Source organism: Xiphophorus maculatus, chromosome 15 (genome assembly GCF_002775205.1).
Source record: "Xiphophorus maculatus strain JP 163 A chromosome 15, X_maculatus-5.0-male, whole genome shotgun sequence".
Taxonomy (NCBI): Eukaryota; Metazoa; Chordata; class Actinopteri; order Cyprinodontiformes; family Poeciliidae; genus Xiphophorus; species Xiphophorus maculatus.
The window spans coordinates 24,391,355-24,404,642 of NC_036457.1; the positions used below are offsets into that span (position 1 = coordinate 24,391,355).

Here is a 13,288-nt window from a genome sequence, read left to right on the forward strand (position 1 = left end):
ATCAGTCTGAGGCACACTCTAATTTTAGGAAAAATGAAAAACTTTGGGTCACTTAGAGACAAATTGTGGACAAACCGTAATTGGTATCGACGAGCCGTCTTCACTTTCGAAGAGATCATGGACGTATCTACAAAATTAAATTTGAATGGCATTTCTACGTGAATTCATGACGACACAGAAAATCCTCAAAAATAGGGTATTTGAAGGATTTTTCCCATTGACTTATAATGGGTTTTTTTTGTAGTTTTTTGCAAATTATGTCGCCATGTTAACCCCGAATCCCACCAAAAGTAATAGCTCCAATGGCGTAAATTTTCTGCACGTTTTGATATCTCATTTGTAGGTGTGCACGCAGCGGTATGAGCCGCATTAACGGTTACGGATGAAAAATAAAGAATTGGGAGAATAGTAATAGGTTCCTGCCATTGCTTTGCATGGCAGGCCCCAATTAATTAAGTACTGCATTGCCACTTAAAATTGCCCATTGCAAAAAATCATTAAGCATAATATTTTGCATTGCAAATTGCCATCTGAATAAAGGTGCTCATGAAACAAGTCTGGTCCCTGGTTGAAGATAGGGACTTGTATCTGGTCCCTTATAGGGACTTGTATCTGATAGGGACTTGTATCTGGTCCCTTTTAGGGACCAGATACAAGTCCCTATCTTCAACCAGGGAGTCTGGTCCCTTATAGCTGGTCAGTAAAGACCATATATAAAATCGTCTTTACTGACCATTATATATATATGGTCAGTAAAGACCATATATATAAAATGGTCTTTACTGTTTTCTTTGGAGGCTGGTTCTAGACCAAATTTACCACAGGGGCCAGTGCAGACAGTGTTTTTATGGAAATACTTAAAAAATAATTATACAAAAACAGAACAATATTTCATCATTTAATATTGTGAACCAAAGAGCCACTTGTGTCTCCAGAGATTCAGGTTGCAGATCCCTGATGGAAAGTGTGATCCTATTTCCATACAGCAGTTTAAAGAGGAGTACCATAATTTTTAATTCATTAAATTAATTTTTATTAAAAATAATTTTTATGTTTTTTTACCCCTCCAGGGGGTCTTTTGTGGGCTCTAGTGTCCCTTATATGAAAGCAGGCGGTCAGGAAAGGTGGAAAGACATGCGGCAAATATCGTCAGGTCCAGGAGTCAAACCCGCAACTCTGCGTCGAGGACTCAAGGTCAACAAACATGGGTCGCGCTATCCCGTACTCTGCAAGGCACGCCCATTTTTATGTATTTTTAATAATACCTTAAAAATAAAATTGTGAAGGTTTAAAAAATATCTACCACTGAATATTTAAAAAAGACATTTATTTAGTATAATTTCTTTAGAACCCCTGTTGGCCCCCTGGACTACAGGTCTGGGTCTGGTGCATTTTTGCTTAGCATGTTTTTTCTTCATTGATAGGAAGTCAGATTATCCAAACTGGTAAACCACATTAATAAAGTATTAGTGAAATAATACATTAAATTACCTCTCAGCAATTATTGTTCAGAGGTCAAATAATGTAGGAAATATTTATATATTTACTGTTAATCTATTGTGATTTGTTCTTTAAATGACCACTTATTTTGGCTAATGTTATTATTTATTAAATACCACCCAAACTCAACATCCTAAGCAAATAATCAAACCACAATAGTCAACTAAAATCACAATAAGAAACTCAGTCAATCATAGCCAAATGTTCTGTACCATATCAGCCTCAGGAGATGATTGGGGATGAAGAGACGCTGATGTCTGGTTCTTTAGGTTCTGACGGGTCTGCAGTGTTCCTCTCCTGAGCCATTCTGTCTAGCTAGCACATACATTTTTTTTGTCTTTCGATATACAAGGTGTCCATCGTAAATGAAATTGTTCAGCTTATAATGCGAGTCTTTTCACTTACGTCTGTATTTTTAAAAATGTTTTTGCTTCTAAGGACATGGAATCGGGTAGAGGACCTTTTAAAAAGACGCGGGTAAATAGCAGCTCACCGCTGCTGCGTAGTGTCCGTCTCTAGGCAACCGTGACGGCAATGTTGGTCCATAGCGTTCAGGGGTCCTTTAGGTCCCGCCACGATGATGTAGCTGACCTTAATATTTCCTGTGTTTTATTTTGGTCATTATTGTTGAACTTAGTGTTGACGTGTGTATGATAGGTGTGTCTTTCAGACAGTTATGTATCGGTTCAATACGGGACGCACATTTAACGGGCAAATATGGGACGACTCTGTATTTTACGGGATGGATGGCAATCCTATTCTAGATGCTAGAATCGCCACTGGCTAAGCGCAAAATGACTAGCTAGTCTCGGTTCCAACACAACGCATGCGCACAGCAGCTTGGAGTCTATCAGTGACAGCTCAGGCCCTGCCAGTACTGTAGTTATAATTTTTTTATACAGATTTTAGTAAAACAAACTTAAAACAATAAGTAAGCATCAATGGAGAATTAAAAATATTTTGAAGGGATGATGAAAAATGTAGTACCTTTTACTACCTTTAGTTACTTCTTACTACCTTTTACTTGCCTTAATTTGAGCTCATTTAATTAACAACCTTTTTCTACAGTGCAGAAACCTTGTCTCAAATAATTCTCTGGATACTGTAAAGATCTCTGTATGTTATTTTTTCATTTAATTAATTCATTCAAAGTGGTAAGGCACATTAATTGACATGACTGCAGTGGACAGCCAAAATATTCACAGTTCTCTATTCGCAGATTCACCTATTTGCGGATTTTCCTTTGGACCATAACTCCCAATTATTTGAGTAAAAATATTTGGAGCATATCTAAAATATCCAAAGTAAAATGCAGCTTTACAACCTGAAATACCCACATGCAAAATTACTTCACACACTATTGGCTGGTGCTTGTAAATTAGGCAATCCAGGAGCACCATTTGTTTTCCTTGACACTGATTGGCTATACCCCCAAGAGTTTACGGTTTCTTACCTTTTGGGATAGACAACATCACAAGCTGCATAAAGTGATTTACAGGGAAAAACAACCAAAATATTTAAAGACATAAAATACAAAATGATCACAAAACATTTTAAATGGCTATTAAACTAACAAAGACAACTCACCTTACCAGTATGTTTTTGACTGGTAAGGTAAAAGGACATAATTAAAATAAAGCCATTTGGGTCAAAATACCGTTAAAAAAAAGAGTCTTCATAAACAAGCGGAAATCAGGAAAGCACAAGATGTTGGAGTCTGCAAGCACCTCACTGAAACTAATGGCAGCAGCGCTAAGACGCTTCCACTATACATATCAATGCATTTTAAGATGTGTATTGTGTTTGAACCATACATATAGTGGAACTGAAACTGTGTTAAAAGTTGAAAAGGTTATGTTGTTCATTGTATATGTAATTATTTGTACAGATCAAGTAAAGCACAACACAGAAAAAATCTAAATAATTGTGAAAGAGGCAGAGAGGTTTTTTCATATGAGGGATATATCTTGGGAACACATAAGAGACTAGGGGCAGAAGGGAAGATAGGAGGACAGGAAGACAAAAACTGATCATCTTACAATGGAACACTAGAAGCCTTATTGCAAATGGACAGGAGGTTTATTAAAGAATTTAAAGAAGATCTAGATATTATATGTATTCAGGAAACTTGGCTTAAACCAAATCTCGATTTTGTTATAAAAGGATACGAAAGCATTAGAAGAGACAGAGAGGGAGGATCTGGAGGAGGGTGTATAACATTCATAAAACAGGGAATTCAGTTTGGACTGTTGGCTAAAGGAAGAGAATGAGAATATATAATTATTGAAATTTGGACAGTAAATGGACAATTTAAAATAATCAATTTCTATAATCCATGTAAAAGACTTTCAATAGATTTAATGGAGGAACTTGGGATATTTTTAGAGGGTAAAGTTATTTGGTGTGGGGACTTTAATGGGCATAGCTCATTATAGAGTCATCATAATGATAAAATGGGGATATAATACAAGAAATAATGGATGTTAAAAATGTGGTATGTATAAATGATGGAAGTGGAACCAGAATTACTTTTAGAGATAATACAGCGTCAGCAATTGACTTAACATTAGCTTCAAATTCTCTAGCAGGTGTTTGTTTATGGCAAGTAATCAATAAAACAACTATAGGAAGTGATCATTGTCCTATTATGACTGAAATAAAGTTAAATATAGAGAGGTATTGTATGAAAGGGATAAAGAAACGGTGTTTTAGGTCTACAGATTTGGAAACTTTTAGGAATAGTAGTGAAATAAAAATGCAAAAAGTAGATATGAATAGTAGTATTAATGATTTTAATTTTTCTATATGCTATGTTAGAATGAGTTAATCAGGCTATAAGGAAGAAAGGCGGGGGAAGGCATTCTGATGCCCTGGTGAACATCAGAATGTACTGAAGTTACCAAGAAACAGAATAAAGCTTTCAAATTATTAAAAAGAAATCACAATTTTCAGAATTTGAATGAATACAAGAAATTGCAAATGATTGCGAGAAGATTTATTAAACATGCAAAAAGAGATTATTGGAGGAGTTTTTATAATTCGGTAGGGAGGGAGACAGATATTTCTAAGGTATGGGCAACGATTAAAAGGATGAATGGGATTAAAAGAGTGAGTCAAACACTAAATGATGGAGAAATAGCAGCAGTGAATGACAGAGAAAAGGCAAAAATGTTGGTAAATACTTTTATTGAAATTCATAATTCTGAAAGTATTAGTGAAGAAGGAAAAAATTAAGAGGAAAAAACAATTTTAGAGAACAAGGATTCATTGCAGCAAATGGAAGATAAAAATTATCGATTCAATATGTCGTTTACAATAGCAGAACTGAATAGGGCACTTAAAAAATATGAGTTATCAGCTCCAGGAAAAGATCAAATTTGCTATGTTATGGTTAGTAATTTAAGTGAGTCATTTAAAAATATTTTATTAGAAATGTATTAATCAAAATTAGAAGAATGGGTATAAATGGCCATATGTCTAGATGAATTAAAAAACTTCTAGAACAAAGATAAAGTGAGGATAGTGAAGGATTCTTCTGAAAGTTTGAATATTGAAAATGGGACACTACAGGGAAGAATAGTACGTCCATTATTATTTTCAATGGTAGTTAATGATATGTTTCAGGAAGTAGAGGGTGGAATGGGATTTTCACTTTTAGCTGATGATGGAACAATGTGGGAAAGAGGAGGAAATTTAGAATTTATTGTAAAGAAGCTTCAAGCAGCAATTTTAGTTGTAGAAAAATTGACATATAAATGTCTCTCTGTAGAGAGAAAACTAAAATAATGTTTTTTACAAGGAAAAGAGTTGAAAAAATAACTTAAAGTTACATGGTCAGGATTTGGAAAGAGTTAAACAATTTAAATTTCTTGGGATGTGATTTGATGAAAGAATGACATGGGGTGTACACATTAAGAAAATAATAAATGTTGGAAGATGTGTTGCGACATGAGGTGTTTTGTTGGAACGCAGTAGGGAGCTAATAGAAATTCATTAAAAGCAATTTATACTTAGGTCAGTCTTGGACTATGGATATAGTCTATTACTCAGCAGCAGATACAAACCTCTATTATTTAAATATTATCCAATATCAGGTTTTAAGAGTATGTACTCTTACCTGTAATCTTCAAAAGCAGCATTACAGGTTGAAATGGGAGAAATGCCTCTTAAAGTTAGAAGGGATCAATTATCTTTAAACTACTGGTCAAATTTACAGGGACAAAGAAATGATCATCCAACATTAGAGGTGCTTAAACCTGACTGGGAAAAGGAAAACAGACAATTAAAGAGCTTTGCATGGACAATAAATTCTAAAGATAATGAAATTCATTTAAATCAATTAGATATACAGTATGTCAGACAGTTCCATTACCTGCAGTACCATCTTGGACACTTCCTGGTGAGGAAGTAGATTTTTAATTTTTAGAAAAGAAGAACAAAGATAAATTTCTTATTATGAATAAATATATACATGAATACTTAAATCAGTATTATAACTGCAAATATACACAGATGCATCAAACAATACAACTAATAGGGTAGAAATAGCATTTATTGTGCCACAGTTTCAAATTAAAGTAGGAAAAGGGATTAGTGATCAGTGTATGCAGGAGAAATGCTTACTTTATTTTTAGCAGTTCAGTGGATGGAAGAGGTAAGACCATTAAAATCTATAATTTCCTCAGATTCTAGTACTTCATTAGTCAGTTTGCAAAATAACCAGTCAGACAGTAGACCAGATATATTCATTGAAATACAACAAACACTTTATAGAATCAATATGATGGGACTAACAGTAAATTTTGTATGGATTCCAGCACATCATGAGGTTAAGGGAAATGAAATGGCAGATATGATGGCTAAAGAGAGTACCAGTCGGGTAAAGATAGACATTAATGTTGGTTTTAGCTTAATAGAAATAAAAGGCATTATTAAAGAAAAATGAAAGAAGGGTGGCAAAAGTTATGGGTTGAAGAAAGGAAAGGACAGTGGTTTAATAAAGTCCAATAGAGAATTGGACAAATGAGAAGAACAGAATGAAACAGGAGTGTAGTGGAAAATTATTACAAGTTAACATCTGCTGATCCTTATATTAAATGCTTGTGAACTCTCACCAAAAGAACCCATTTGGGCTTCACACACAAGGTTGGAAGTTGTTTTCCCACAGCTGCATGGGAACCAGACTGTCTCTCACATGTTTTGGATTCATTATCCCTGGTATAATACCTATGTGTTGACTCTGACTGGGGAAGCTTTTTCATTCGGAACTTCTTCATAATTTACTGTCTTACAAGCTCTCTATATTGTGCACAATATGCAAATAAACCTGACTGAGTGGTTTCACCTGACAGTGCTTGGAAATAATTTTTTTTCCACAACAATTTGGTGCCATGACCCGGATCCCTCGACTAGACATTCGAGGATGTTGACAAGCAAGGCGCCGACCTGGACACTAGGCTCCAGCCTCAAACCTCGCTTAGGATTTAAGAGAAGGCTGCTGGTCGGCTCCACAGCTCCAGTGCTGGAATCAACAAAATCAATCCACTGTTATCTGATGAGATACTCACTCAAGCTAATAAATTCATTTTATAAATTCTAAATTATAAAATCTAAAATAGCAAAGGATCCAATAAATCTTTCACCCTGGGAAATAGAGATTGATGGGTTACTAAAATAGATACAGGAAAAAAAGAGAAGAAAAAAAATGTAAATGAAAATAAATAAATTTTAAAAATAAGGGAATAAGATTTTCCTTGAAGATATCTACTTGGGGTATCTGTCAGAGAGGAAAAGGCACTCATAAAGATGAAGAAAAGTCTTTATAGAGGAATAGATACTCATAAAGATTTGTTGTTTTGCTTGGAAACGCTGAGGAAAAATCTTTATAGAGGAAGTGGAACCACTGGTTTCTAGGATGAGTCCTAGTGAAAGTCCTTATCGGTAAATAAGGCAAGTATTTACTGGAGTTTTGGTTTTCTAAATTGAGGGAACCAAACTTTAGAGTATCCTAAAGACCTTTATCTGAAATAAAGGCCCCTCTTAGAGGATTAAGAGGCAGAGCGACCACAAAGCGGGTTAGGGGTTAGGGTTAGGGTTACCCTACCCTTTGTTGGATTCTGCGAAGACGTTTTCAGTCTAAAACGGATATCCTACCCAATTCAGAAGAATGGGTCTAGGTGGTTCCATCAATGAGGTTCCTCCTCATTGTTAAGCTGGCAGAGGCTGTTCCAGAGGCCATTCCAGGTGCAACTCGTGACCAACACACCTGCAAGTCCAGGAAGGAACAACCTGATTCCACACCAGCCACTGTGAGGGAGTACCAGAGCCTCTCTGTAATGTCCATCTACGTAGATCACAACTCTAAATCTGAAACAACAGAATGAGTAGCAAAACTTCACTCTACCAAGTATCAAGTACTACAACTTCTGACACCAAAGAGGACAACATCCAGAGTAACAGCTAGTTTAAATGTTTCTTAAAGGCTTTCCACTCAAAGAATTATTGCTGGTCCACTGGCGAGAGGCCGAAGCAGAGAGTGAAGATTCGTACCAAAACTTTTCTGACAGGAGGCAACAAATCCTCCTGAGCAGATAGACTGTAATCAGTGTTCCTGCTTCTACAACACTTTACCTACTTTCCAGATGGGAAAATCTATGATTTCTTGTAGGGTTTTTGAATGGACACTTACAGTATCTATACCTTCATTGCATCAATGTAAGCTTTTAATAGGGTTTCTAGAAAACACCTGAAATTGGGTAACTTAATTATGATAGTTTTTAGTTGTTTGACTCCAAAGAAAGTTTATGAGTTTAGAAATTCATTTTCTTAACCATAAGAAAAGTCAACTTAAAATAATTCAAATGTGTGTAAAATTAAAACTGATAAGTTTAAAAGTTTATACTTGGTTAATTACAAGCTAAGCATCAGAAATACACTAATTTATGTTCTCTGTTACCACATTAAAATAAGAACTTAAGGTTTAGATTAGATAAATGAACTAAATGTCTTAATATGCAGCATCAGGCTGTAACACCAAAATTAAAATGTGCATAAAATCAAAAGTGAAGGGGTTGACATAAATAACATGTAATGCATGTTGAGATTTTTTTAGCATAAAAATCTGATTTGACAAAATCTTAGTTAACACCATAAAGATTAAAACTCAATCTAAGACGTTTCTAACTTTTAATGCTGAACTACCAACTTGAAGAAATTACATGACCAATGAATGCTTTTTGAATCTATGCATTGTTTCATAATTATAATTAGAATTACTTTCTTATTATCTTTTACTTAAAACAAAAATATCTGATTTTCACAAAAATATATTCCCCTCCTTTGTGTTTATCCTTAAATATGCACTCAAAAAGAAAATCAACTTCAGAGATTACGTGGTTTTTCATATATTTAATTTTGACCAAAGAAGATGAAATCAGATGTTGCTTGGTTGTTTATAACTTGGATTTATTTAGAATCAAAGAGGATGAAGTTAAATTTGAAATTGTTTTGTTTTATTTTGAAGTGGGTGCATTAGAATCAGATGGGGCAACATTAAAATTTTGCTTGCTGATTATAACATGGGTTATATTAAAATCAAAGAGGATGTGATTATATTAAATTTTAATTAGATTTTCATAAGAGGATGACTTAGTATTACTTGAACTTTAAATTTTAATTTAGGATTAAAATAATTAACCCAAGTATAAGACCTACATTTTCATTAACATAAGTAACAGAAAATGTAATAATTCATGAATATCAAGTGTTAGGGAGGTCTAAAGATTGAAATGGATGCACTTATTTTGCAGGGAAGAATTTAGAATTAAACAAGTTACTTATTCCAAATACAGCATTTCTCCTTTTAAGGTTTCCTTAAAAATGACAAAACGTATACAGGACCATCTCTCCAGCAAAGAGAGGTTGCAGGATAAGTTACCTAACGGAAGTAACAATAATAAAGGGATGAATGGATGAATGCCGGTAGGTTATTTGTATCTTGCATATATGGTTTTGTTAGATCTTGCAGGATAATGTTTTAAGGACTGATTGAATATGTAATGTCTTAAAATGTATGGGATAATTTTTCACTTCTCACCATAAAGATTTTTGAAATTTCCTTTTATATAATTAGTGGGAATGGGATAAAATTTTACATGTGATTAATAGTAAATATTACATATTTACTTATAATCAAAAGGAGGGAAATTGTGGTGGAAAATTATTGCAAGTTAACATCTGCTGATCATGTTATATTAAATGCTTGTAAACTCTCACCAAAAGAACCCATTTGGGCTTCACACACAAGGTTGGAAGTTGTTTTCCCACAGCTGCATGGGAACCAGACTGTCTCTCACATGTTTTGGATTCATTATCCCTGGTATAATACCTACAGTATGTGTTGACTCTGCCTGGGGAAGCTTTTTCATTCGGAACTTCTTCATTATTGATTGTCTTACAAGCTCTCTATATTGTGCACAATATGCAAATAAACCTGACTGAGTGATTTCACCTGACAGTGCTTGGAAATAAATGTTTTCCACAACAAGAGATAGCTGTTTCATGACTTACAATCGGACACACTGATTGTAATGTCAGAATAGCTCATTATTTTTGATAGGGAAACATCAGACAGGGAAATGTGACTGTGGACCATGTTATTTTGCATTGTAGGAATTACTGGATTTTATGTCATGTGGTCCACACTTCTTACCGGTTGGTGGCGGTAATGCCACCAAGGTTTCTTGCCAACCGCCAATAAATTTCAAGAAGAAGAAGAAGCAATAGTGGGTTTTTATGATAAAACCAGCATGGGTGCTCGACTCGCGCGGATGTTCCGAAACTATAACGTGGAGAACCGCGCGCTGCGAGAGATCTCCAAAGAGAAGCCGAGGTCAGCACCCCGGCACGCGACCACAGCGACGCCGTCCGCCGTTAGCTCTGAGGGTGAGAGGCTGAGCTGCTTGTGTAACCTTAAGGGTCATACGCACTGTGGGCTCGGTTTTCTAGAACATGCCTCGGGTCATGTGTGGTAACTGGTTTGTTCTGCGTTATAGTCGCGGAGTTGGTGATGAAGAAGAATGAGTCGTTGTTGGAACATCTCAGGTCTGTGTATGTAGAGTCCACGGATCCAACAGCAGCTCCAGAGGTCAGACTGAGTCCTATCTGTCTCTATCTCTGTCCCTGTCTCTGCTAAATGACAGCAGGACCTCAGAATGTTCAGTTCTGTCCTCAGTTAGACCAGGATAAACAGGACTTGACTGAATGTTGGTGTTCTAGTTCAGTGGTTCTCAAACTTTTTTCAGTGATGTACCCCCTTAAAAATATATTTTTAGTCAAGTACCCCCTGACACGGGCAAAACATTTTTGGAATTAAAAGGGGGTACAGTGCTGTAAAATCACTGTCTGATTTATTAAAGCCAAACAACTTATATCAGTGAACCTGACAAATACATCCATATTGCAAACATTGCATGGTTAAACAAAAAAGAAAAACAGAAGACGGTGACCACCAGGAAGGTATAAAACCAGTCAAACTGTTTTATTTTAAAGGATATTGAAACTAAATACTGAATATAAAATTCAGTACATGAACACACATTTATATTTTATCGAAGTTTTCACAAAATAATTTTTCCCAAGACTTATTATGAGGAGCCTACTGATTTTTTAAAGATATTTTGAAAAGCTTCACGTACCCCCTGCAGTACCTCCACGTACCCCCAGGGGTACACGTACCCCCATTTGAGAACCCCTGTTCTAGTTTATAGACCAACACAAACTAGAGCAGATCTGTTTATTAAACGAAAAAATCAGATGATTCTAATATATTTTACACGTTAAAATCTTATTTTACCCTGATACCCCTAATTAAATCCAGTGTAACAAATACCCTTCAGAAGTCATGTGATTAATAAATGGAGTCCACCTGCGTCAGGACTAATTCAGCATAGCCTGTATGCATAGAGCTATGTGTGACAGAAAACTAACACTGCACATCATGTTGAGCAAAGCATCGTTACTGTAAAGCATGGTGATGGCAGCATCATGCTTTGGGGTGCTGTTATTCTGCAAGCTCAGTGAAGGGAAGAAGAATGCAGTTGCACACAAGAGAAGTCTCAGAAAACAACGTGGAGGGTGCAGTCAAAGACTCACTCTCCAACTGAATCCTGAACATCCACTCAAAGCGTCAGTGGAAGGGCTCAGATCAAATCATGTGCTTGTAATAAATTTCCTAGTTAAAGCGCCATTTTAACTAGGCGCACAAAAAATTTGTGTGTAGATTTTTTTGTCTATACACAAAATCTGTGTTGCAGACAAAAATTTGTCTATAACAATTTTTGACAAATTGTTGTAGAGATGATCCAATTTGACTAATCTCTGCTAAGAAAAAATCTCCTAAATTGTTTGGCCTTTGGATGCGCAAAGCTGGTAGATACATGGCTAAGAACAGCTGAAATAAATATAAGTTCTGTTAAGATCTGATTTGGTTGGGCTAAGTGCCAAAGCACACCACATTTTTTATGTTATTTGTAAAACATAAACAAACAAAAAAAACTTCTTTTTTTTTTCTACATCAATGCACCACAATGCAATGCCACTATTGCTAAAAATCATGGTCGGGACATTTAATACATTAGTTAACAGCATAGATTTTAATGTGTTAAACTTTTTAATGCAAGTAATTGTATTATTTTTAATATAATTTCAGATTTTTTAATACATTTTGTCCAGGTTACTTAAAAATGAAGCTTTATTTAAGCTTAGTGTTGCAGTTACATTTTTTAAACTGCAGAAAAGTTAAGTGTTAGAAATGCAAATGTAAATTTTGGCCAATGTTGATTAATACTTTGTGGCAGTAGTTACCAATATTTTATTTTATCAAATGTTTTATTTGATCACTTGATTGTCAGAATAATCAATAGATTTCTTGAATACTAAAATAATTGTTTACAACAGCTCCAGTTCTTTACACCAACTGCCTTCTGTATCATTTCCCCACAGTTTTCGGGGGATGCATCTGCAGGTAAAGAAGCAGACCGGAGGCCCCTCAGAGTCAGTTTACCAGGAAGCGCATTCGGCCTGCCAGAGCTCACAGATGTTCCTAAAGGGAAGCTGACCCTTGCCGAAGCTCTCACGGCTCTCGGCAGCCACCAGCACCAGCCCCGGACCTGGTCGGCGGAAAAGATTGCGCAGGAATATTGCCTGGAATTACAAGACACAAAATCTGTGGTTGAATTCTTTATCCCTTTCAAGGTTGAGATCATCCCTCCAAAGAGTAGAACTGCCAAGCAAATAAAGGTTTCCTAAGAATGGAGTCAGGAGGAATGGAGAAGCTTTTACCTCACTTATTTATTGTCTGTAATGTTAGAGTGGGAAAGGATGTAACTTTCACATGATTTAAGTGATGTTTACATGGAACGATAGAGCACTTGTAATATGAATAGATGAAAAAAAACCCCATATTAATCACAGTAATCTGATCAAAAAAAGTCCATGAAGACGACATTCTCTTCTCCAATTGGTTGTTCAGGGCTCTCCCTGTCGTGCAAAGTAGAGATGCACAAAACAAAGTGGGTTTTTCTGTTTTGTTTTTTTTTTACAGTGAAGACCTACAGATTTTAATTTCTATTTACGAATCATAAATGACAAAGTACCAATGTTATTACATTTTTAAATTTAACTCAAACGAAGTAGAATTAGATGGATTTATTACTTTCCAAATGATAAAAATTGTTATTGATGCAAAGTTATACTAATGATTAAATGAGTAGAACTATTATTTATTTCT

The 13,288-nt window shown here is 35.4% G+C and overlaps 1 protein-coding gene across 2 annotated transcripts in view; it reads left to right on the plus strand.

Moving 5' to 3' along the window:
* Positions 1 to 12,806, plus strand: part of dse (dermatan sulfate epimerase) — a 70,471-nt gene extending 57,665 nt beyond the window's left edge. For both annotated transcript variants that reach the window (XM_023347233.1, XM_023347235.1), the window contains one exon: positions 12,502 to 12,806. In XM_023347233.1, the coding sequence (XP_023203001.1) occupies positions 12,502 to 12,616 (115 nt within the window). In that variant the 3' untranslated portion in view covers positions 12,617 to 12,806. The remainder of the gene's footprint in view (positions 1 to 12,501) is intronic.
* The last annotated feature ends 482 nt before the right edge of the window (positions 12,807 to 13,288 follow it).